Source organism: Sminthopsis crassicaudata, chromosome 2 (assembly GCF_048593235.1).
Source record: "Sminthopsis crassicaudata isolate SCR6 chromosome 2, ASM4859323v1, whole genome shotgun sequence".
Taxonomy (NCBI): Eukaryota; Metazoa; Chordata; class Mammalia; order Dasyuromorphia; family Dasyuridae; genus Sminthopsis; species Sminthopsis crassicaudata.
In genome coordinates, this window is record NC_133618.1 from 279501855 (window position 1) to 279529131 (window position 27277).

At 33.0% G+C, this 27277-nt stretch overlaps 1 protein-coding gene across 1 annotated transcript in view; it reads right to left on the reverse strand.

The window, feature by feature from the left end:
- NUBPL (NUBP iron-sulfur cluster assembly factor, mitochondrial) overlaps window positions 1-27277 on the reverse strand; it is a 313921-nt gene that overhangs the window by 236862 nt on the left and 49782 nt on the right. Inside the window, exon 4 of the mRNA XM_074289555.1 lies at window positions 12575-12665. Coding sequence (XP_074145656.1) covers window positions 12575-12665 — 91 coding nt within the window. The remainder of the gene's footprint in view (window positions 1-12574; window positions 12666-27277) is intronic.

Here is a 27277-nt window from a genome sequence, read left to right on the forward strand (position 1 = left end):
CTAACAAAATCCAACAGTTAGAGTTACAAAGAGAAATTTCATTTAAAGTAACTATTGATAGTATAAAATACTTGGGAATCTATCTGCCAAGGGAAAATCAGGAACCATATGAGCAAAACTACAAAACACTTTCCACACAAATAAAGTCAAATCTAACCAACTGGAAAAATATTAAGTGCTTTTGGATAGGTCGAGCAAATATAATAAAGATGACAATACTACCTAAACTAATCTATTTATTTAGTGCTATACCAATCAGATTCCCAAAAAACTACTTTAATTACCTAGAAAAAATAACAACAAAGCTCATATGAAAAAACAATAGGTCAAGAATTTCAAGGGAACTAATTTTTAAAAAAAATCAAATGAAGGTGGCCTAGCTGTACCAGATCTAAAATTATATTATAAAGCAGCAGTTAACAAACCATTTGGTATTGGCTAAGAAATAGACCAGTTGATGAGTGGAATAGATTAGGTTCAAAGGACAAAATAGTCAATAACTTTAATAATCTAGTATTTGACAAACCCAAAGACCCCAGCTTCTGGGATAATAATTCACTGTTAGACAAAAACTGCTGGGAAAATTGGAAATTAGTATGGCAGAAACTAGGCGTTAACCCACACTTAACACAGTAACCAAGATAAGGTCAAAATGGGTTCATGATCTAAACATAAAGAATGAGATTATAAATAAATTAGAAGAACATAGTATAGTTTACTTCTCAGACCTGTGGAGGAGGAAGGAATTTATGATCAAAGAACTAGAGATCATTATTGATCACAAAATAAAAAATTTTGATTATATCAAATTGAAAAGTTTTTGTACAAACAAAACTAATGGGAAACAAACTGGGAAAACAATAAAGGCCTCATTTCCAAAATATATAGAGGATTGACTCTAATTTATAAGAAATCAAGCCATTCTCCAACTGATAAATGGTCAAATGACATGAAGAGACAATTCTTAGACAAAGAAATTGAAATTATTTCTAGCATATGAAAAGATGCTCCAAGTCATTATTAATCAGATGAATACAAATTAAAACAACCCTGAGATACCACTATACATCTGTCAGATTGGCTAGAATGACAGGGAAAGATAATGCAGAATGTTGGAGGGGATGTGGGAAAACTGGAACACTGATACATTATTGGTGGAATTGTGACTACATCCAGCCATTCTGGAGAGTGATTTGGAACTATGTCCAAAAAGTTATCAAACTGTGCATACCCTTTGATCCAGCAATGTTACTACTGGGCTTATATCCCAAAGAGATCTTAAAGAAGGGAAAGGGACCTACCTGTATGAGCAAGAATGTTTGTGGCAGCCCTCTTTGTAGTGGCCAGAAACTGGAAACTGAGTGGATTCCCATCAATTGGAGAATGGCTGAATAAATTATGGTATATGACTGTTATGGAATATTATTGTTCTGTAAGAAATGACCAGCAGGATGATTTCAGAAAGACCTGGAGAGACTTACATGAACTGAGGCTAAGTGAAATGAGCAGAACCAAAAAAATCATTATATACTTCAACAACAATATATGATGATCAATTCTGATGGACGTAGCTCTCTTCAACAATGAGATGAACCAAATCAGTTATAATAGAGCAGTAATGAATTGAACCAGCTACAATCAGCGAAAAAACATTGAGGAATGAGTGTGAACCAGCATATAGAATTCCCAATCCCTCTATTTTTGTCCGCCTGCATTTTTGATTTCCTTCACAGGTTAACTGTACACTATGTCAAAGTCCAATTCTTCTTTTGCAGCAAAATAACTGTATGGACATGTATACATATATTGTATTTAACATACTTTAACATATTTAACATGTATTGGTCTACCTGCCATCTGGGGGAGGGGATAGAGGGAAGGAGGGGGAAAATTGGAACAAAAGATTTTGCAATTGTCAATGCTGAAAAATTACCTATGCATATATCTTGTAAATAAAATGCTATAATTTTAAAAATGGAGCTTTTCTTAAAATAATAAGTAGTAACCCTCTAAAATAAAAGCAAAAATAAGCATCATCTTTAATGGAGATATATTAGAACTCATTCCAAAAAGATCAGAGGTGAAGAAGCAAGAATATCCATTATCATTATTATTATTCAATAGTATACTAGAAATATAGCAACAATATAAGAAAAAGAAATTGATGGAATACATCAGGACAATGAGGAAACAAAGCTAACTTTGCAAATGATGTGATGGTTTACTCAGAAAACCCTCAAAGACAACTGAAAAAGTAAATGAAACATAACTTCAGCAAATAAATTCATTTCATAAAATAAGTCCACATCAAATCATTGGTACTTTGTATATTAGCAATAAAACCCAGGAACAAAAAATAGAAAGAGAAAATTAATTTAAAATAACTACAGACATAAAATTTTAGAGAGTCTATCTGACAAAACACCCATAAGAACTTTATAAACATGAATACAGAATATTCTTTATACAAATAAAGGATAATCTAAGTAATACTTGTTCAGTAGTTTTTTAGTCATATTCAACTTTTTGGCAAAGATAATGGAGTAGTTTTGCAATTTCCTTCTCCAGTTCATTTTACTGAGGAGGAAACTGAAGAAAAAGAGTCTTCTTGATTCCAGCAGAGCATTCTATCAACTGTACCACCTAGCTGGCTCTCTAAATAACTGGAGAAATGTTGATTGCTCATCGGTGAACTGAATTAATATAATAAAAAATGACAATACCATCTAAATTAATTTAATTTTTCAATGCCATATCAATCAAATGAACAAGAATTATTTTATAGAGCTAGGAAAAAAACATAACAAAAATCATCTAAAAGCATAAAAAGTTAAGAATATCAGGGGAATCAAATAGAAGAAAAAAAAATGGGAAGAGACTTGAGCAGTACCAGCATTCAAACTATAAAACAAAGATATAATCATCAAAACAATTTGATATCAGCTAAGAAACAAAGAGTTGAATGTATAACAACAGATAATCTATATAAAATACAGAAGCATATGAGCATAGGAGCCTAACATTAGAGAAAGTCAAAAATCTAAGCTACTGGGGCAAGAACTTACTATTTAATAAAAACTATTCAGAAATCTAGAAATTAGTCTGCCTGAAACTAGGCAGAGAACAACATCTCATACCACATACCAAAAGAAGCTCAAAATGAGTACATGATTTAGACTTTAAGAGTAATATTATAAGCAAATTATTACAACATGGAGGGAATTATTTGTCAAGCTTATGGGTAGGTGAAGAATTCATAAACATACAAGAGACAGATAGGTTCCCAAAAAATGTGATGGATAATTCTCATTGCATACAGTTAAAATTTTCACACAAAATAAATAAAACTAAAAAATAAGGAAAAAAAAAACAAGAAATTGGGGAAAATATTTCTAGCAAATCCTCTTATAAAGGTCTTATTTCAAAAATATATAGGGAACTGAGTTAAATTTATAAGAATAAGAGCCATTCTCCAATTAATAAATGGTGAAAAGATATGAATAGATAGTTTCAAGAGGGGAAAAATCAAAGCAATCAATAGCCATATGAAAAAAATGCTCTAAAACAATAATTAAAGAAATGCAAAGAGATACTACATTGTTTGGTTTAGTTAAAATTACAAAAAAGGAAATGGCAAAAACTGGAGGGCATATGGGAAAATAGGTATATCAATTTACTGTTGGTAGAGTTGTAAACTATTCCCCAAAGCTATTAAACTGTACATACCTTTTAAACCAGTGATACCACTAGTAGTTCCATACACCAAAGGGATCAAAGAAAAAGCAAAAGGGTCAATATGTACAAAAATATTCGAGCATTTCTTTTTTTTGGCAGCAAAATACTGGAAGCTGAAAAGAAGTCCATCAATTGGGAGATAGCTGTACAAATTATGGTATATGTATGTAACAATACTAGTATACTGTAAGAAATCTTAGAAGATGGCTTCAGAAAAACTTACATGAAGTAATGAAAAGTGTAGTAAGCAAAACCAAAAGAACAATTCATACAGTACTAATATTGTAAAGATAATCAATTCTTAAAGACACAGTAACTCTGATCAATACAAGCAATCAACCACAATTCCAAAGAATTCATGACAAAAGATATTATCTCCAGAAAGAAAACTGATAGACTCATATTGCAGACTGAAGCACATTTTCTTCTATTTCTTTCTTTTTCTTTGGAACTTAGCTAATGTAGAAATTTGTTTTGCAGATCTATTAATAATTTGTAATGGATTTTATTTTTCTTGCTTCACAATGGTTGAGGAAGAGACAGGAAGAGTATTTGGACCTGAAAATTAAATTAAATACAAATGACTAAATAAGCAAATATTAACCTTGTTACTTATGTGACTGGAGAAATCACTTATCCTCTTTAAGCCTCAGTTTTTACAACTATAAAAAGAAGGAATCTGAACATATGACCTCTTATACCCTTTTTGAGTTCTAGATTTTATGTCCTTGAAAATAGACACAATAAAATCCATCTATGTACAACAGAAAACCAATAATCTTATTAGAATTTATTCACACAGTAAAAAAAAATAGGAGATAGAATATTGTGTACAAGAAATAATAAAAAGGACAGTATATAGAGCAGCCTAAGCCGAAGTGTACATGGAGGGGAATAATGCATAACAAACAGGAAAGGTGGTTGGAGACAAGTTGTGAAGGAATTCAAGTATCAAATGAAGTTTATATGCGATTTTAAATATAACAGACAGCCTCTTTGCTGTTTACTAAATAGAGAAGTTTATTGAACGAGCAGATCTGTATATTAGGAAAATTACTCTGGCAACTGAATGAAGGATGGATAGGAGAGGGAAAACAATTGAAGATAAAAGATCAATTAGAAGGGTATCGTAATAGTCTAGGCAAGAGTTGACAAGGGTAATTAAGGTAGTAACTATATGAAAGAAAAGAGAGGATAGAGGTAGAAACAATGAAATGTAATAGAGTAATAAATATGTAAGCTGAGGGAAAGTGAGGAGTCAAGGTTGACACCAAGGTTGCAAACAGGAGTAACTAAGAGAATAGTCCTATTAAAAGAAATAAGAAAGTTCAAAAGAGAGTTGGGTTTAGAAAGAAAGATAATAAATTCAGTTTTGGACATACTAGACTTAAAATGTCTACAAGACATCTAATTAGAAGCATACAAAACACAATTGATGATGTGGAACTGGAGTTTGAGAGAGAGAATATAGATCTGAGAATTATCTACAAAGAAATAATAATTAAGTCGGGGTTTTCCAGATAATTCCAGTCACACAAAATTAGGAGTTGATTCAGGGCCTTGAACTACTAGCCTGACCCCGTCCAGTAACTGAACCACTAACACTTTGAATTGTATTAGAAAGATTCTGAAAATTATCTGGCAAGATAAGGTGCTGGACATTGAGTTCTTCCCTCAAGCTGAACTATCAAAGGTTCAAACTACTGCAGAGGATGAAAATGACGGGTGGGCCACATAACCCAAATGCCAGCTGTATGGTTAACTAACAGAACATTTTAATGAGAAACTACAAATAGCAAGAACTCAAAAGAAGCTGTACAAGGACATTCTCCCAAATGTTCAAATGGACTCCATGCTCCGGACCTGTGGTAGAGTTTTCTAAAAGCACACTGGACTCCTCAGCCACAGTCACACACACCATACCCTGACCCAACAGCATAATGTCATTAGTCTTCTTTGAAAATGAAGTCAAACTGTAACAAGTGATGTTCAGCTGATCTTAGAGGTCTGTGATGGAATTTGTGGTTATATTATGGAGAAACTGTGCTACATAAGCCAAAAGAATGAAGAGTACTCTTTAATAAGAAAGGTCTGAAACATATCTAATTCCTTCCTGACAAAGTAAAAGTAAGAGGAATTTAAAATTAAAACAAGATTTTATCCACTTCAGATGCTTCAGTAGTTGTGCTGCCTTATGAAAGAAATATATAGACAGAGAAAGAATGAAGTAACACACCAAGTATTGAACCTAGAGCCATGAAAATATGAATTCCAGTTCTTTCTCTGATGCTTATAGGATTCTGAGAAATTAACTATTTTTTCAAGCCTCTCTGTTTCCTTTTCTATAAAACGGAAAAGACACTTGCAGCATCTACCACTTTCTCTTACCCCACCCTCCCATATTCAGCATTTTGTCAAAGTCTATCGATTTCATCATCTCTCAAATATATCGATTTCTCTTCTCTGACACTGCTATCACTCTAGTGCAGACCTGGCTCACTTCATGCCTTGACTACTGAAATATCCTGATGCAAGAGTCTCCCCACTCCCAAGTCATCTTCCACTCAATTGCCAAAGTGATTTTCCTAAAGCACAGGCTTGATCATTATCTCTCCAATAAATTCCATTGGTTTCCTATTACTTCCAGGATCAAATATAAAATCCTCTGGCATCCAAAGCCCCTAATAATCTGCTCACTCCATGCCTTTTCAGTTCCCTTACACATATACTCCCCCACATGTACCCATTTGATTATATGCCAATATTCCCTCCCTGATGTTCCTCAAACAAGACATTCTCAACTCTGGACATTTTCTCTGGCATGGAATGTTCTCCTTGGCTTCCTTCAAATCCCAGCTAAAATCTCACTAAAAGTGCTGTTCAAAATCCCTCTTAATTCTAACACCTTTCACGTGCTGATTATTTCCAATTTATCCTAAATATAGTTTCTTTGTACTCCAGGTTCCCATGCTAGTCTATTATAATAAAAGAGGAAGCAATTTAATCTCCAAGGGCAGAACAAGAAACTATAATCCAGTTCAAGGAACTTTGCTTCAGTTCAATCAACCAGGAAGAAAACTTGATCACAATGAGAATTGATGGAAATAGAAATCTTAGTCTCAAATAGGAGATCACTTAAAAAGCTAACAGGGAAGCATTTTTCTCTTCTGAAAGAAGGGATTGAATAGGAAGAAAGAAGAAACATAAGAGTATGATACAAGTTCCTGGAAAGATTTCTCCTTAAAGTTGCTATATGTTTGCAAATTTCCCTTTAGTATTCTATTTTCCTATAATCCATGTAAAAAAAAACTTAAAGGAAAAATGGCTATTGTAAAGGATATAGACAAAGAATCTTTTTTTTTTTTTTCATTTTAAAAAAAATCTGATAGACTAAGCTAGATGGTGGTGAACTTAGAACAGAGAAGTGATAGCACTCAGGAAAAAAAAAAAACAATAAAAAAGAAAATCAATTTTGGGCTCATTTTTAAGAGATAAAATTAAGAGATTGTGGTATAGTCTCTGAGACTACTCAGTATCAAAGGCCCATAATGTTTACATGTTGATTCTATTAAGAGAATATAACTTTATATATTGATTAATCTTATGTCTGAATCACAAGTACAATGGAGATTGCAAACAGTTCCAAGGCAGAGTGAGTATAGTAAGAAAAACAAAGCATGATAGACAGGGAAGAACTGCAGAAATGTGAATAACTGAAGGCTGATTACATCACTTCCATAAGAGACACAAATAATTAGAAACATTCAATGATCCATCTGCTGCACAAGGAATTAATCCTTCATGGAAGTAACTCTGTTAAGAGTCACAAACTTCTCTAGGAAAATAGATGAAGGAGGGTGCAGCTAGGTGGCGCAGTGGATAGAGCACCAGCCCTGAATTCAGTAGGACCCGAGTTCAAATCTAGTCTCAGACACTTAACACTTCCTAGCTGTGTGACCCTGGGCAAGTCACTTAACCCTAGCCTCAAAAAAAAAAAAAAAAAAAAATAGATGAAGGTATACTAGCAGAGCTGAAAGACTAGATAATAATCTTCATGCACTGAAGTCAAATTCAGAACATCCTAGCCCTCAGCAGTTGTTCTAAAAAGGTATCCTTTCACAAAAGAATACTGCCTACTGAGTCAAACTGAGAAATTTTTTTCACATGGAACAAAAGTAAGTAAAGAAAAGAAGGAAAGGAAACATAAAGGGTAGTCTCCACTTAACATCATTATGATATTAACTGATACCAGAACTTTTTAACTTTTTATAAACTTTACTATAATTTCTTTTCACACAAATGCAATTAAAGATAATTTTATTCTGAAATAAAAATGTTTATCCTACTATCTTCTAGTACACTGTTAGTTGACGTGGGCAATCAATCAAAAGCATTTATTAAGCACCTATAACTTGCCAGGCACTGTGCTAAGTACTGGGGATACAAAAACAAGCAAAAGATAATCCTTGCTCTGAAGGACCTTATAATCTAATAAGGGAGACAATATATAAACATATTTACAGAAGTAACCTATGTGCATAGTCTGGTCCTTAGAGAGATTCTTAAATCCCAATCTGCCTGATATTCTACTCCAGTCCTAGTTCTTCAAAAATAAGACTTCAGAATAAAAGTTCTTAACCTGGGGTTAATGCAGGAATTTTGATTTTATTTTGATACTAACATTTTTTCATTAATATTTTATATTTTTATTTTAATATAATTCATTTCCTTTGTAATTCAATGTTTCATTTTATGCACTTATAAACGTTATTCTGAGAACAGGTCTACAACATTCACTAGGAGGCCAAGAAGTCCATGACATGAAAAAGATTGAGTCCTGTTTAGATGAAGCAATAGTATGGAGGTGATTCCAAATACACACACACACACACACACACACACACACACACACACACATGCACACAACATAAACACACATATATAAATAGACACATAAATATATATACATAATGTGTATGTATATATATATATGTTTCAATTTTCTAGACTCATGATTTATCATTGCACTGACTAAAGTTTTAGTCTTTAAAAAGTTATCTTCAAAGAAATATTCTTAAAAGTTGGTTTCAATATTTTAGAATAGATTTAGATAGCAAGGAATTAATAATCATACTATAAATGATGTTGGACAAAGTTTGGATGCAAAGAAGACAATATGACAAGATATTTTCTCCAACTTCTTTAAAGAAAGACTATAAGTGTGGAACACTGAATATTATTATCAGATTTTTTTTCTACTCTCTATGTGTTGCACTGTTTTTTTTTTTAATTCTTCATTGTAAGAAATGGCTTTCTTAGAGCAATGGAGGAAATTCTAAGGAATATAATAGGAAATGTAGATGACATATACTAGAAAATTTAAGTTATATGAAAATAAAAGATACTTATGAAAATTTGTTTTTAAAAAATAGTTGGCTGCACATGTGCAAAAATGTTTGTGCCAGCCTTTTTTGGAGTGGCAAGGAACTGAAAACTGAGTGGATGGCCATCAGTTGGAGAATGGCTGAATAAGTTATGGTATATAGATGTTATGAAATATTATTGTTCTGTAAGAAACAATCAGCAGGATGGTTCAGAGAGGCCTGGAGAGAGTTACATGAACTGATCCTAAGCGAAGTGAGCAGAACCAAAAGATCATCATACACAGCAACAACAAGATTCTACTATGATCAATTCTGATGGACCTGGCTCTTTTCAACAATGAGGTGATTCAGGTCAATTCCAACAGAGTTGTGATGGAGAGAGCCATCTTCATCCAGAGACAGGACTGTGGGGACTGAATATGGATCACAACATAGTATTTTCACCTTTTTTGGTTTTTTTTGCTTGGGTTTTTTTTCTTTCTCATGTTTTCCTTTTTGATCAGTTTTTTCTTGTGGAAATATGTATAGAAAATATGGAAATATGTATAGAAAAATTGCATCTGTTTAACATATGTTGGATTTCTTGCTATTTAGGGGAAGGGATGAGGGGAGGGAGAAAAAACTGGAACACAATGTTTTGCAAGGGTAAATGCTGAAAACTATCTTTGCTTATATTTTGAAAATAAAAAGCTATTGTAAAAGAAAAATAGTTGGTCAAAACAATCATGGAAGATATGACTGTTAGCACTGTCCTCAATAAAAGTACCTAATATTTAAATTTTAGTAGCCTCTCTCATTTTCTAATATTTTCTACTTTATTAACTTGGTATATCAAGACACATACTTAAGCAGGAACACTAAGTAGAAATAAAATTTGAAAATACTGCATAGGTATCTAATCACTGCAGTGCTGTGAAAGATTACATATACTTTTAAAAATAAACACTTTTAGAAAGTCTAGTAAAATCTAGGTGACATAGTGTTCCACCCCCCCCCTAAAAAATAAATACTCATTAGATTAGCTAAGTGTAATGATATTATCACCACAGTCAAGACAATTCTGTATGCAATTTCATAATAGTCTAGTCTCCATTTCAGTTTCAAGTCCTTTTGCTCTTTATGAACTTTAGAAGTTCATTAGGATATAAGCTGAAATTTTCAGTATTTGCTAACTCAAGCGAAAAACATTTAACCAACATTATTTGCACTAAAAAGGGGTGAGTTTTACCATTACACAAATTAAAGAGAAGCTACTCTAAATTCCATTAAGTTCAGAAGGGCTCTTCACAATGTAGTTAGTCATTTACAGCCATTAAAATGTCAACCTGTTGATGAGATTTTGTATAATATACTTCCTCAGCACTGGCTCATTCCCCCCTTTTCTAGCCTTTTTGAATAATAAGATGTATAAGTAAATAATGTCACTGAGTATGAATAGAACTCCCCAAAACTGAGACAGTCAAGAGTCTGAATAGAACTTAAAATTTTCTTCCATCACAAAAATACATGCTCTCTGAAAATCATATGCAACAACTAATCTAAAGCTGAGCAAGGTTAATGTGCCATTTAAATAAGAAAGATGTAGTATTTCAGAGACAAAGTTAACGTGAAGAGAAAAAGAAAAAGAAAGATATTGAAGGGAAAATATGAATCCACCAAACTTGAAAAGCTTAATACATAATAAATAAAAATGAATCAGAAGTAAATGTCAGCAAATTGACAAGAGCATAATATTCCGAATGATAATTAATTGATTGATAGAAAGCCAGAGTATAAAGTCCACTGTTAAACCTTTTAAGCATCCAGGTTAACTAAAAATGGGATAAAATATAGAACTGGTACCCAGGTCCTTGTTTACATATCTCTAAAACCTTCTATTCTGACATCCCTTTAACATCATGCTCTATAGGTTTTTTTTTTTGTTTTGTTTTGTTTTGTTAAAATATAATTAACTATGTTTGTGTATGCATTGGTAATTAAGAGAGGACATTTGATTCAAGTGAGAAGAGACAATTGTCAGAAATGCCAATTAGCGTAAAAATTTCCATGTTTCAGATTTTTAGGACAAATATGTTTTTCTTTTTTTAACATGCATTCTTCATTCGGCATTCATTAATCGTCTTATTTTCTTCTTCAGTAGGTCCAAGCAAGATCAGCTTTTTAATGCTTCCACAGTAAAAGTATTTTATTCAGACTGAGCTTTCCAGGACCTTATCCTTTCCCTTCAAAGAAAGTCTCTTTAATGGCAGCCAATTTGCAAACATCAGATGTAAGATTACAGCTTCAGTAAAACAAGGAGAAAGAAATTAAAGTTCACTTCAAGTATTTATGTTGGCATAGACTGAACAAAACGATTTATGAAGAAACTGACACCGAAAGCTCCATTCTGCCATCACTCATGTGTTGCGTGCACCAGATTTTCACATTACTTTAATCAAGAAGCAGACATAATGAGTCTATCATTTAAAGTATGCAAATTCATTATTCCTCCTTTGTGGAAGTTTGACATCTTGGCTCATGTCACACATTCACAACCCAAGTATGCATTCTACTAAGAAGACAAAGAACAAAGAAACTGGAATAAGATGACTGTTTAAGTTACACCATCTTTCCCTTCTTAAAGCAAGCAAATATATATATATATATATAAAGTATCTGCTTACATTATAAGGTTACTAGAGTCAGTTTTAATAACACAAGATCTTCAATTTCTTTTCATGATACTAAAGAGAATCCCTAAAGTCCTACAAATGACTCTTTCCAACTAAATATTAATAATCATACCCAACTATAAGGCTCACAATACATTTTCCTTAACTATGTTTTTAAAATAGATATTAAAATACATCAATGATAAACAATATTCAATTCATTCTTCTTCTGGGATAACTAATAATAGTACTGCCTACAGAGACAGGAAAATTATAATTTATATAATGTCTCTTAAATCCAATTCACTCTCTAATGCCATAAAAATAAAAAGTTTAATTCAAAGTGAGTATGTATACAAATATATGATCTAATTTAATTTTCAATCAGTTATTATGTGCAAAACATTCAATTTTTAATAAAAATTGTTCATATTATATTTAATTCAGGAAAAAAATCACCCATTTTTCAAAATTTTTATTTCTAAATCAGAAAATTTCTTTCTTTATTATTCTTTACATATGGGAGCTTTTCAAGAAGATAGTACTATTATTCTCTTACTATCTATCTAGAATTATCTATACTAGATAATAGATAGTACAAGATGTAATGACTAAAGCATTAAAAGTTCAATATGAACACAAAAAAACAATCCTTTAAAAAAAAAAAAAAAAACTTTTGAGAAATCCCTTAAAATATAAAGGACAGGACCATTATAATAAAATATGAGTTTCCTTTCTCCAACATAAAGCACATTAAGATCTTGTAATTTAAATATTCCCTAACTTTATCCTACATTTACTTACTCTCTGATAATTCTGGATTTCCTCGAAGATTCATCATCTTTGGAATTGAAGGACCATATACATCTGCATCCAGCAAACCAATAGCCTTTGACTAAAAAGGAAAAATATTTACTATTTTAAAAGTTCATAATATAAATAAAAAATAAAATGACTGCATTTTAAATGACAATACAAAAGTAAAAATATGAAATTTAAAAGATTGCTCATATCCCATCCTTTCAAAAAAAATTAGTTTACTGAAGAACTAATGTAAATGCTTTGACAAAGGATTTTTTTGTTGTTCTTATTCCTTGTAGGGAACTGCTAACCCCATTATTCACTATTTCCCCATTACAATTTATTTTTTCTCTGGATATTATCCAAAATAAAAGATGGTCAAATTTGTTATGAACCTGACATTTTAAACTACAAATAAAATAATGTTAAATAATCTATAATTTATAATTTATAATATCAACAGTTATGAGGATAATTAGCATGAACTACTGTAATTAGAAAATGCTGCTAATGAACCAAAATTTTAAAAATAAAAATATCATAAACTATAGCATTGTAATCTTAAGAATAGAATAAAGTTATACAAAAATGGTGGTGCTAGCCATCTTTCATATTTTACTTGACTTACTTCTTTTAAAAAAAAACAACTTTTTAAACTACTCTGTGACTAGATTTGGTTTCTAGAAAAGTTGTTGCAAGTTTATATAAATGACAAAAATATAACATAAAAGTGAAAGAGCCACTTGATCTGTCTATTAAATTTATCAACAAATTAATTTCCTATAGCATACTGTACACTGAAAGAGCTAAGCCAAAAGATCTAATTTCTACTCTTGGCAATGCTTCTTACTCAATATGCAATCTACAGAAAGTTGCTAATCTTCCTGAAGCCATTTTCCCTTTTTAAATACCTTATTTATGGAATATTTATTAATGCCTACTATGTGCAAGGCCCTGGACAGGGAAAGATAACTATCTCTATTCAATTTAAGAATACTTTGACAATAAATGAGGAAAAAAAAAAAAAAAGCTGATGTGTTCAGAGTAAAAATAGCAATGTGTTAATTAGGCCAATATATACTGAGAATTTACAAGCAAATCATTTAAAATGAATACAAAAGTAAACTGTATCAAAAATATTTAAATTTAATAATGAAAAGAATAAATATGTATCAAAATATATTAGAAAATACTTGAATGAACAAACATTTATTAAGCACCTACTAGTAAAAGCTAATGTGCTAAACTCTGGGAACATAAAGACAAGAATCAAATATCCTTGACCCTCAAGAAGCTTACTTTCTATCACAGGATATAATACATCAATAGATTAAAAAATGAAAATAATCTGATGATAATGAAAATAGTGGGAATTTAGTAGAGATATCAAAGATGTGGTTCCTAAAATGGCCTTTAAAAGATAATAAGCTTGGGGCAGCTAGATGGCACAGTGGATAAGCATCAATCCTGGATTCAGGAGGGCCTGTGTTCAAATCAAAGCTCTGAGACCTTAGAAAATCACTTAACCCCAACTGCCTCACAAAAAAAAAAAAAATTTGATAAAGGTTCTAGGAGGCAGAGATGAGGGGGAAATACCTAAAAGGCATGGATGATGTGTTTTGTACAAATACACAGAGACAGGAACAAATTGTGAAGTTTGAGGAATAGCTAGAAGTAAGAGTGAAGAAAACACAAAAGAGGTACAAAATACTAAAGAAACTTAGGAAGGGGAGAAAATAGGGAGATTATAGAAGGCTTCATGGAGTTTGACAACTGCTTCAGACCTTAAAGGATTAGAGTAACAGGGAGTGGAGGAGAAAGTATTTCAACAGGAGGAAGCAGTGCAAATAAAGTCACAGAGGAGGAAAACATGGAAATGCAAAATTCCATTTGGCAAAAAGAAAAGAAAAGAAGGATTAAGACTGGAATGTTTAATTGGAATCAGACTGTGGAAGAAAATTCTAGACTAAAATGTCCGGATTCTATTTAGTAGACAATAGAGAGTCAATGAAAATTGTTGAGCTATAAAGTATGGGAGCATATGTGTGCATAAAGAAGATTAATCTGGCAATAGTGTAAAGGATTAAGAGCTTGAAGACAAAAAAACAAATTAAGAGGTTATATTAATGGTCAAAGTAAAGAGTAAATGAGAGGGCTGTACAAGAGACAGTACTGAAAGTGGAAAGCAAAGGAAGGATTGGTGAAATATTATAGAGATTTAAAAATTAACCATATTTGGGGACTAATTGGATGTTGAAATGTCTCAGAGTTTGAACCTAAGTGACATAGAGGATGATGAAGGTGTCATTTTATAGAAAAAGCTTAGACAAAAAAAGAAGAGGTTTATAGAAATATAAGTTCAGTTTTGGAAATGTTGAGGTTAAGGTCTTCTAAGTGAAGTCATCCAATAGTCAGTTAGCTGAAAATGCTAGTCTGGAATCTAAAAGAAATGTCAGTTTAAGAGACATGAATCTGACAATCACCTGTTGGGGGATGATAGATGAAGATCTGGCAGTACACTTGATCTCAGAGGAAAAGAATGCAGAAAAAAAGCAATGATGTAATCTTTGAGAATACCCATACTTAGAAAGGTGGGAGGAAGAATAAGAAGGCATAACCAGAGAGATGGAGAACAAGAACAATTTTGTGCCATACAAGTCAAAGATAGAAAAAAAAAAAACTTTGAGGATATTAAAGTATCAATGCTATATGGAGATGAAGAATGAAAATGGGGAGGAATCTCTTCATTTGGTGATCAGGAGGGCATTGATTAACTTTGAGAATACAATTTTAGTCAAATGATGGGATGGGAATAGGACAGTTTGCAAGGGTAAAGTGATTAAATTATGAGAAAATAGAAGCAATGAGTCAAATTACTTTTCATAAGAGTATATTGTGGAAAGAAAGAAGTATAACTATGGCACCTTGAGAAAAGGGGATATAGTAGGACTTATGGCAAGTAATCTGACATGTCTGTTGATAAAAAGAAAGGACTTAAAGATGAGGAAGAGACTGCAGAAATAAGGGGGAACAGAAGTGATTGTTAGAGCAAGCTCCCAGAGGAGAAAAGGGGTAGGAAAAATTATAAAGCTACAAGTAAGTTTTGATATGTGGAGAGGGGGCTCACAATGGATGGTAATTTTTCCAATAAAACAGGAAGTAAGAATATCTCCTTAGATCAAGATGGGTATGGAAAAGTTTCTGTGGGGAATTTAATGAGGAGTTGATGTGAAATGAATAAAAGGATTTTTAAGCAGTAATAAACATCTGAGGTTAAATAACATGATCTTGTACTCATTCTCAGACTGCATATTTTCATGATTTTCTCTGGTAATATTTATCAGTTTAGGAATAAAAGTTCAAAAAAATAAAAGTTACCCAGACTTAGGGACTAAAAAAGTTTACTAAAAAGGGTAAGAGAGAAAGGGTACTTCAGAATACTAATGAGAACATAATGGAAACAATCATGGAGTCTAGGCAAAGTCAAGAAGCAAATAACAAGCAAAGGTTCTATAAACTCTCTATATGCTACTTATCACAGTTTCAATTCTGCCAAAATAACAGAAAATATTAAATAATGGTCATATACTTAAAAAAAGAAGCAATGTTCACTGAGGTCAATAAAACTTCATTATACAAGTTAGAGTAATTATGTCTTTTTAAGGGAGAGGATAATTTAACTGGTAAATCAAGAGAATACTTTGGATAATTAGATTTTAGCAAAATATTTTACATTTTCTTTTGGTCCATATGAAGAAAGAATACTAGTATAATTAGATAGATTTGGAACTTGTTGAGAATCCAGACCCAAAGAGTAGTCATTAATGCTCAATATTAACTTGGAAGTTAGTTCTCAAGTGGAGCACCCCAGAAATCTGTCCTTGACTCTCAATTTTGTAGAACATTTTTCTCAATTACTTGGATGATAGTGGCACAAAAGGCATATTTATCATATCTGAGAATAACTCTAAACTGGGAAGGATAGCTAACACAATGGATGACATTGTAAAGACATAAAAAGATTTCAGCAGAGTGTTGTTCATGCATTATAACTCTGTCCAACTCTTCAGGACCCCACTTGGGGTTTTCTTGGCAAAGATACTAAAGTGGTTTGCCATTTCTTTATCCAGCTCAATTTATTGATGAGGAAAGCGAGGCAAACAGAGTTCGGTGACTTGCCTAAGGTCTCACGGTTAGTAAGTATCCGAGGCTAGATTTCAACTCAAGAAAATTAGTTTTCCTAACTTCAGGCCCAGCACTCTATTCACTGGGCCACCTAGCTATCTATCCCCTCAGCAAGCCTAGATAGGCTAAAATAAACAAAATGAAATTTAATAGGGATCTATATAAATTCAATTCAAAAAACATTTACTTAGTATCATCTATGTGTAAGTAAGATACTGTAATGGGCATTGGAAAGATATAGACAAAAAGCTTAACTACCCTTCACTTCCAAGATTTTTATATTCTACTGGGGAAAAAGTATTAGGCAACTACAGAGAAATTCATCACCAAAAGTCTGACCATCCACACAAATGTTTTTGGACACACCCAACTCATGAAGATTATTTGTGAAAGTCTGAAATAGGAGAAATCTGCATCAGGGATAGGAGTCTCCCACATCAATGTAAATCAGAGACATTTAAAATTTGAAGCATAATAAATCAAAGACTTTAAAGAATTCCATAATATTAGGGATAGGAAATTATCAACCAATCAGTAAATACTGATTAAATGTCTACTATGTGCACTGGCACATTGTGCTAAGTTTTAGAGACATAAATAATAATAATAATTGAAACAACAATGATAAGAACAACAATATTAGCTATATTTATATAACTCCCTGAGATTGGCAAAGCACTATACAAATGCTATCTAGTTTACGTTGGGAGATAAGTTTTATTATTGTCCCCATTTCACAGTTGAACAAATTGAGGCAACAGAAACTAAATGAATTTTTAAAAGTTACTTAGTTAATATATCTAAGGCCACATTTGAACTTAGGTCTCTCTGACTCCAAAAACTAATGTTCTAGGCCCTGTGCCACCAACATAAAATTTTTATTCTAAAAAGTAAAACAGTTTCTGTTCTTGGAGAACTTATATTCAATTAGGTACTTTGGCTCAAAAACTCCACTTCATTTGTATAGGACCTGAGAAATATGGCCCAGATGATAATTTCTCTGAAAAGATCTGGAGTTTGGGTGTACCACAAATTCTGCAAGAGTCAACAGTATATACAACAGCAACCAAAAAATAAAATAAAATCTAATACTATTTTATAATTTAATCAAGAAAAATCTAGTGTGCAAAATAAAGTAGGCCATAGTTCCAATCTACTATGCTCTGTCCATACCACAAAGTACTCTGCTCTAGGTAGCATATTGTAGTAAAGATGTAGAGGACATTATGGGGGGAGGGGGGAGGACATTATAAAGATGATATCCAGGATAATGACTGGAAAAGCACTGTAGAACATGCTTCACAAGGATTACTTGAAAGAGGCAATGATAGTTTTATTATGTAGAAGATGGGAGGGAAGGAAGGAAAGAAACTGGAGAATGAGAGGAGCTTTCAAGTATTTGAAGTCCATCAGGTGGAAGAAGAATGAATCTAGAATGTTTGACCTGAAGGACAGAACTAGAAACTATGGGTGGAATTTTCAGAAGAACAGAATTACTTTCAATATAAAGGAAAATGTAGTAAAAATTACAAATGTCCAAAAGGGAAATGAGCTATCTCCAGAAGGTAACTGGATTTTATATCACTTAATGTTTTCAAATAAGAAGCGAGATAATCCATCATGGAGATGTTATTAAAGAAAATTTTGGCCAAGTGTGGTTTAGACTAGGTCCTTCTAAAGAGGTACCTTCTAACTCTAAAGATTTCTTAATTCTGAGATTAACAAGGAGAATAGAGAGTAACACAGTGTTGTGATAGGACTGAGGCAGTGATGAAAAAATGGTGTGACTATGGAAGATGACAGAACTTAATTGTTAATTCAAAGGGCGGATTAGTCTGAGTATTGATCTCTGATAGGATGGTGTCACACCAAGGGTAAACTCTTAACTGAGAGAATGTTTATTAGGCTAAGCAAAGGATGGAGAAGTTAGCTCCATAAAGGCCTAAGAATGAGCACATACAAGGTCCTCAGTCCAATTCCTACCACTCATTTCCAGTTCCAATGATGATGATGAATTGTCAGATATGAGTTATGCAGTTGTCATAATTCTGAACAATCAATAGGCTCTGAACAGAAAAGCCTGAAAGAGCCATGAGAAGAATTAGAGACAAAGAGTGAGAGAGTACATATCAGTGGGTCTGTGTAAGGCAGTCTATCAAATTAGAACATCAATATGTATATCTTTGACAGGCCTTGAAGATAGTCCCAGAATTAAATAGGAAGAGAGAATGGATTGCTTTTGGGAAATTACATAGTACTTTCAAAGATGTCAAACTACTATCTGCCACAAAAGCCCATTTCTTTAATACCAATATTCTCTCAGTGCTTCTCCATAGCTGTGGATTATAGAACACTATGATCTCAGAAAAATTAAAATTACAAATAACCCAAAGGATGATGGAAAGGCATATATTGGGCATAAGTAGACCATATACAATGCTACCAAATAATGAATTTTGCAAGAGAAGTGATGTAAAAGACATTATCAAGGACATGTAAGATCCAGAAATGAAGTGAGCTAATCATACAGTGAGACTGAGCTGTGACAAACAGAACCATATAATTGTTTAAAAAGAATTAAAAGAAGGCCTTGTTTTGGACAGACCTTCTAAAAGGATATATGGGGAAATATGGACCTAAATTGCACCACATGATTGGTTATACCTCACTATACCCAACCACGTCCTGAAAACATATGTACAAAGTGATTTTATATAAAACATAAATTTACATAACTTAAGGTTTACTATATTCAAGATAACTTTAAGTGAATCCTTTTGTTCAAATAATTAGAAATCTTTCCTTTTATCTATTTATAAGAAGCCATATGGAACAACTGAAAGGAATCCCAGAACAGACTTCTCTGGGGTTCAGTTTCCTCATCTGTGAAAGAAAGGAATTGTACCTTTAAGACTCCTTCCAATTCTAACTCAGTAATCCTAGAATCCAATTTGAGACATAAGAATAGTTTTTGTTTTTGTTTTTAAAATGAGGCACACCTATATGCGTTCCTCAGGGTTAGGATATTACTGTATTAGACACCCTGAAAAAGAAAATATGTTTCAAGATTTAAAGACAAAAAAAAGAGAGACTAAGAGTTCCTAGATGGTCTTTTCTTATAACTGTCCTCCATTTCCTCTATCAATTCAGTTACACACTTCATAAAGAAAACAGAAAAGATTCTCACCCTTAAGAGTCATACTATAAAATAAAGTCTAAAATAAAATACTATAAAACTCTTACTGAGTCCTGTAAATATCTATGAATTTTGAATAAAGAATTAAACCAATGTAAACAAAATCAACAAGGACAACCAAGAACGCTCTAGTCAATTAAAATGTCAGTGTTAGTAATAATCTGCCAAAGGTCTGTAAGACAGCTCTCCTTTCTCTTAGTAATAGATAATAAAACAATTAACATCATTGCAACATCTGCCATCATTGACCACCTTCTCCTGTTTTCTATCCTGTTTGTGTTTTTATGTAATGTTCTCACCTAATTCTCTTCTCATTTCTTCTTTCTTGGCTCCTCATTCCCTTTTGCTGGATTACAATTCAGTTGTCATAACCCCCTGACTGAGGCTCTGTCCAGGGTCCTTTGTTCTCTACATATTCTTACTTGGTCATCTCATCAGCTCCCAGGTATTCAATTATCATCTCTATATTGCTAATTCCCAGGTCTGTATACTCAGCCCTCTTCTCTATCCTTTATTCCAACTTCACATTACCACGTCTTAGACATCCAAAATGAGAAGTCCTTAGAGGTATTTCAAACTCAACATGTCCAAAATAGAACTCACTGCCTTTTCCTACAAACATTCCTCCCTTCTCAACTATCGTATTACTATTGCCATCCTCCCAGTCACCTAGGCTTGCAACCTTAGTGTCATTCTTGACTTCTTTCTTGTACTCTCCCACAAATCCAGTATGTGTAAAATCCTGTCTTTTCTACTTTAACAACATCTATGGGTCTTTTTCTCTGCACAGCCCCAAACACCTCTCATCTGGATTACTGCAATACCCAGAATTCTTACTGATCTCCCTGCTTCATCTGTACAGGTAACTTAAGTGGTTTTCCTGGAACATAGGTCTCACCATGTTATAGTTCCTACTCAATAAACTCCAGGGGATTCCCATATCTCTAGGATCAAATATCAATGCCTCTGATTGGAATTAAAATTAATACTCTGTTCATCTTCATATCTTTCTATTCTTCTTACATATTACTCACCTTCACACACACACACACACACACACACACACACACACACACACACACAGCCACACTGTCCTACTTTCTGTTCCTCCCACATAACACTTCATCTCCCCTTCTCAGTACCTTGGATTTTCTGTACCTCCTGCCTAGAATACCCTTAAAAATTCTGACTCCCTATAAGATCAACTCAAATACTACTTTCTGCAGTTGGCTTTTCAGTCTTCCTAAGCTTTATTATCTTTCCCTCTAAGGTTATTTTCCATCCACTCTGCATGGATTGTATGCACCTACTTGTGAACATGTTGTCTCTCCTATTAGAATATAAATCTGATTTTTTAATTGTTTTTGTTCTTGTTATTCCCAGAACTTAACACTGTGTCTGGCACATAGTAAACATTTACATAGTAAATAATAAATGCTTCTTAAATAAAATTGATTGATAATCAAAATATTTTCTCACAGAACTTATCTTGCAAATATATTTGTTGGGAAGTAACTGCTGTTTTATACCAATTTATAAAAGGAAAAAAATAAGAAAAGAAATTTTTCTAATTAATGGAAACAATTATATTAATCACTAAAAATGGGATTTTTTTAAAAAAAATTTTGACAGAAATTACTTCTAGAGTAAAAATATCTTTATAAATATATACACCTGCCCATAAAGTTAAAGCAGTTTGCTGTAGCAAAAAGAAAGCAAAAAGGAGCCTAGGTTTCAATACCAACTCAATACTTACTAGCTATGTCTCAGTTTCTCCATCTGGGGGACAATAATATTTGAATAATTTGGAGTAATTCAAGTATTATGATACTTTAAAGGACATGGTCTGTAATCAATAAGGTGTTCTATATAGCTGAGCCACCATAATAATTATTTTTACTATTATTAACAATGGAATATGAAAATTCAACAAATACTTATTAAATGATTTATATGACCCTAGCTAAGTGGCACAGTGTATAGAGTACTGGACCTGGAGCCAGGAAGACTCATCTTCCTGAGTTCAAATCTAGGTCAGACATTTTTGCTAACTGTGTGATTCCAAGCAACTCACTTAACCCTGTTATTCAATTCTCCATCTGTAAAATGAACTAGAGTAGAAAATGGTGAACTCCAGTGTCTTTGCCAAGAACCCCAATGGGGTTATGATTGACTGAACTGAAGCAATGAAACAACAACAAATACTAACTAAAAATATATATTTTATTTCTAAGCCAAATACTGAGAACCTAAAAATATGTCAAGATATATAAATAATTAAATCAATGGAATTATATAAAGTATGCAAATCATATTATTGTCATAATGAGATAATATGGTAGACATTTCTGTTTAACCACTAAAAACTACATTAAGTCATTCCAGAAAAAGATTTTTTAATCCTTTGTTTGAAAAATGTGAATGTAAACAATTTTAATGATGTAGGAGAAAGAAAGGTTTCAGAAAACAGGTTCTAATCCTGGATTTTCCACTAACCAGCTGCAGGACTTGAAAGAAATCGCTTTATTTCTAAGAACCTTGGTTTCCTTTTTGGGGGAAAAAAAAAGGAAAGGAAGTTTAAACTAGAAGTATTTCCCAATGTTTTCAAGAGCTTATTTTTAAAATAGAAAATAATTCTCAGATCCCCATATTGTTCATAGCTGCATTCACTAGTTATGAACATGATGACCCCCCAAAAAAAAACCCACAAAAAACTATGAATTCAGAAATTCTAGGTGAATTTGTATTCTAATAATCACCTGCATCTACAACTCATTATAAAATGTATTCTTGCTTAGGACAATGGAAGGAAGGAAGGAACGAAGGCTAGCATCAAAATATTTTATGGTTTAAAGAAGTGATGATGAATATAAAGTCAGTCAGTGGCAGATGCTCCTTCAAATATAACCTACATAGTAGTTGCCATATTCTAAATTGGCACTCTTTGCAGGCCTAGGCACATTTATTCAGTTTTTAGCATAGTTTTGCAAATTGTAAACAAACAAAAAAGGGTAGAAACTTTTTAATAATCTGTATTAAATTTAATGATCTGTATTAAAATATAATTAATCTCCAGTACAGTCAACTACTACTCATGTTGTACAAAATACATTTCATTTTATTTTATTTTAAAGTCTATTTAATTTAGTTGTTAATAAAGAACTACATAATTTAAAAATAAAAAGGGGTGTGGGAGAGAACAGTCAGGTGGTTCAATAGTCAGGGAGCCCTGAGAACAAATTTGGCCTCTGATATTTGATACTTAATAGCTGTGTGACACTAACCAAGTCACATAACTCGATTATTTGCCGCCCCCCCCCAAAAAAAATCTACATGAATTTAAAAAATAACAATAAAAAGCACTTATTTCAGATTCATTAAGTTGGAAGGGAATAGAAAAGCATTTATTAGACACCTACTATATACACCAGGTCTTACACCAGTTTGTCTACTTAGTAGATGGAGTAATGTTGAAAAGATCTAAGTCATGTGGCACAAAATTGGATTTGCCTTCAAAAGCAACTACAAAGTCTCCAAAGCTCTTTGCCCCACAGACTGGGAGACAAAGAACAAGATAATAATTGAGGTCCCTTTAGCCCATAATGTTCTAAAAATATTCTTCAGGCTACTTAATTTAGACTCAAAGGACACAAAGAATCACCATATCTTCCTTACATTTTGCACGTCATTGAAAAAGGTCAGAGCCCAATAACAGTAATACTAAAACCTATATTAAGTCTACCTCTATCTATAATTGGCCCTGCTGCTTGAATAGTATAATTACCACAGCTGCATCAAATAGGCTTTTTAGATTTAAGCAAATTTTGTAGTCCTGAAATGCAGTCAGACTAAAAATCACAAGTAAACAGCTTTAGTTTTCATAATTGACTCCATTACTTTTAAAAGATCCATAAAATTTTCTTCTGATGCCCCATGATAGGCTGGAAGGGACCCCAAAACTAGCTTAAATCTCACTATCCAATTCCCCCTTCTTGTTTGCATGCTGATCAGTGTTGCTAGAATAAGTTACACAATCGTGCTGTTTTGCTACTAATTTATGTTACCCAAATTCAACTGGAATCCTCACTCCCTACAATGGCTATTCTAAGTTTTTTTTTCTTTTCCCTTCAAGTCACTTACTTACTTACTTCTCTTCTCTGCAGTCTCACCTCATATTTCACTGAAAAAATTAAGACCATATGTCTTTAGCTCTGCTCCTCTCCAATGCCACATTTCAAATTACCTCACTCCTATCCCCCACCTTCTCCTCCTTTACAACAGGCTTGGAAGATGAGATGCTCTTTCCTACCAAGACCATTCCTGCCCTTCACTTGTACCTTTTATTTCCTACCCTACCTTTGACTGCCAAAGAACTACTTCCTCACCGTAGCCATTTCCTGTTTCTCCCCAATTTTCAGCCTCTCCTTATCCACTGGCTCTCTCTCTTTATAAACATACCCAGTTCCTCTATTTCTTAACTTAACAAAAAAAAAAGCTATAGCTCTCTTAAGCTATAGCTCTCCTCCCTTTCACTACCAAGCTCCTAGAAACTATCTTCCCTTGTTGCCATGTTTCACCTACTATTCTTTTTTCAATCCCTTGAAATCTGGCTTTTACACTCATTGCTCAAAAACTATCCTCTCCAAAATCACCAATAATCTAGTTTCTTTTTTTTTTTATTGTTTTTATTTACCAGATATATGTATGGGTAATAATAATCTATTTTCTTAATCCTCTTTCTCTGATTTGATATAGCTGATCACCCTTTCCTCCTAGATAATTTCTCTCCTCCTTGGTTTTCCAAACAATTTTTCAGTCCTTGTTCTCTACATAATTGTCAGACCAAATGTGTTGGCAAGATTATCATCCACAACACACTCTCTTTGTGTAGTCATCTGTCCTAGATGTCCTAGATCCTTACTTCTACTGTCTCTACACTCTACAGGGCTCTTATGAGTTCAACTATGGATCATCTTTATGAACATGACTTCAAATAGCTACATATTCAACCCTAATGTTTGAGTCTCACATCTTCAATTGGCTGCTTCAGAAAAGGATCTCAAAATCAATGAGTTCCAAATGACTGGAACTGGCCTCTAACCTGTGGGTGGTCAGAGCTGCACAAAGCAGGCTAGCAATAGGAAATTCAGGACACAAGCAGTAGTTTAATTGATTTCAGAATCAGGTCTTATATACCAAAAGTGGACTAGATAATAATAATACTAATATAATAATTTTATATTCATGTTTTGATTTTGAGTGATCTGGTTATGAGTTATGAGTTCCCACAAACTCTGTGGGAACAGTATTATCTCAAATCTTGAGGGTTGTCCCCACTCTGGTATAAAACCAGACTTTTTTGACAGGAACAGGGGTGCAGTATCTGTCAGTGACAAGAAATGGAGATTGTGAATAGGTGATGGTGATCCTGGAAATAGAGGGAGCTAAATCCCTCAGGGAACATTGGGTCCTGATCCATTCAGCAGGAGAATCAGGAATTGTCTCATTTTTTATATTTATATCCCCAAAATCTAGCACAGTGCCTAGCACAAAGTAAATGCTTAACAAATAAGAGCTTTTTGATTGATTGACTGATTAATTAAAGGTTATGCTAGTGAAGAGCAAATTTTGGTAGTTGCTACCAAGATGGAATATCTTTTATTTGGGGTTTATTGATAAATTGTGTATCTGCTATACAAGCACCAATAAGTTCCTTCAAAATAAAGGTGATTTTTCTATTTTATCTTTGTATCTCCAGTGCCTTCTATGCCTCTTAGATTGGATTTGATTAAAGCCTACTAGCTAAATTTGGAAAGACTCATGAACAGGTTTGCCACCAGGAGATCAATATTTTTGACTACAGCAGCAATTCATGGAAACCATTTACTAAAGTATAGAGAGCCATGGACAGCCACCCAGTTGAGGAAGTACCATAGCAATCAAGTCACACATATAATGAATGTGACAAATAATGAAACATTAAGTGTTTATAAACATTGATCCAAAAAGAGTACATAAACAAAATGCTTTCCTATGAGAACTTCTGCATGGACAAGTTTACATGTTGCAGAGAAAATGAGCAAGGTAAAGGAGTGTGAATGAACATATGAAGTTAGATGCTAAACTAGTCAATTAATATGAATATTTCCCTGCCTTATCAACTCTAAAAGGCAAAACTAATTACATTTTTAAAGTTTAATTTCAGGGAGATGCAATGAGTAATCATTTAGAACAGTCACCAAAAAACAAAAGTGAGAAAAAATGATCAGAGTATAGCTCAGAACTTAAGACTATAAATTATGATTGTCATTCTTAATGTCACCATAAACTTAACCTGATATGTTGATATGCAACATTATGCTCTCTTTTCCTGACTTTCCTGCTGTACTCCCAGACAGGCAGATGGCATAAAATAAGATAGAGCAGAGCCCAAGATATCATTTAGATTTTTTTGATTTGTTTCTTTATCATTTATAAAACTCTGTGAAAGCTATAAAAAGGTAGCAGAGTTATTCATGGTGATTACACTGTTTCATTCCTACAGCATGAAAGCTGCAATTTGAGAGCTTGCAAGTCCCATTTTTTGTGTTAGATTTCAAATGAACCAACAACAGTTTTGGTGCTGCTTTGTTCTTCCAACAGAATTCATACTAGAGCAGATTGCTCGAGTGAAGGGTTCCTTTTATCCAGTGTCAGCAGCTAATAGAATCCATCAAAACAATATCTTAGAGTGGTCCTACCCAGTGATTAGTAAGTAAACATCTATTAAAGATCTACCTAAAGACTTAAAAGATTAGCATTTCCTTCCTAGTATGCCTTTATTCAAGGCACACTGTACATCATATGCAATCTACTAGACTGTTGAGAGTTATGAGAACAGAGACTGCCATTATTTTTGTGTCCTCTGCAGCCCTAGCACAGTATTTTACAAACAATGGATATCTCAAAGATGTAACAATGGCAGATGAGAATGGCCAGGGAAGGAACAATAGAAGACTTGAAAAATCAGTTTCTAAGTCTTGAAGTCAGTTTCTCTGATTCTAAATCCAATAGTCAATCAACAAGCATTTATTAAGGCCTTACTCTGGGTCAAGTCACTGTGCTGAGCCGTAGGAATACAAATATAAGCAGAAAAGACAGTCCCTGTTCTTAAAGAACCAAAAATAAAATGGAAATCGACAATATATGAATGGAAATGGGGAGGTAGGAAGGTTTTTAAAAAGTCCTGTGGAATCAGCAACGTACTGTGGAGAGAAAAGAGACCTAGATCTAGATACCCTCCTTAAAAATTCAGATTCTAGAAGCAATTGTCAGGAAGATCATGG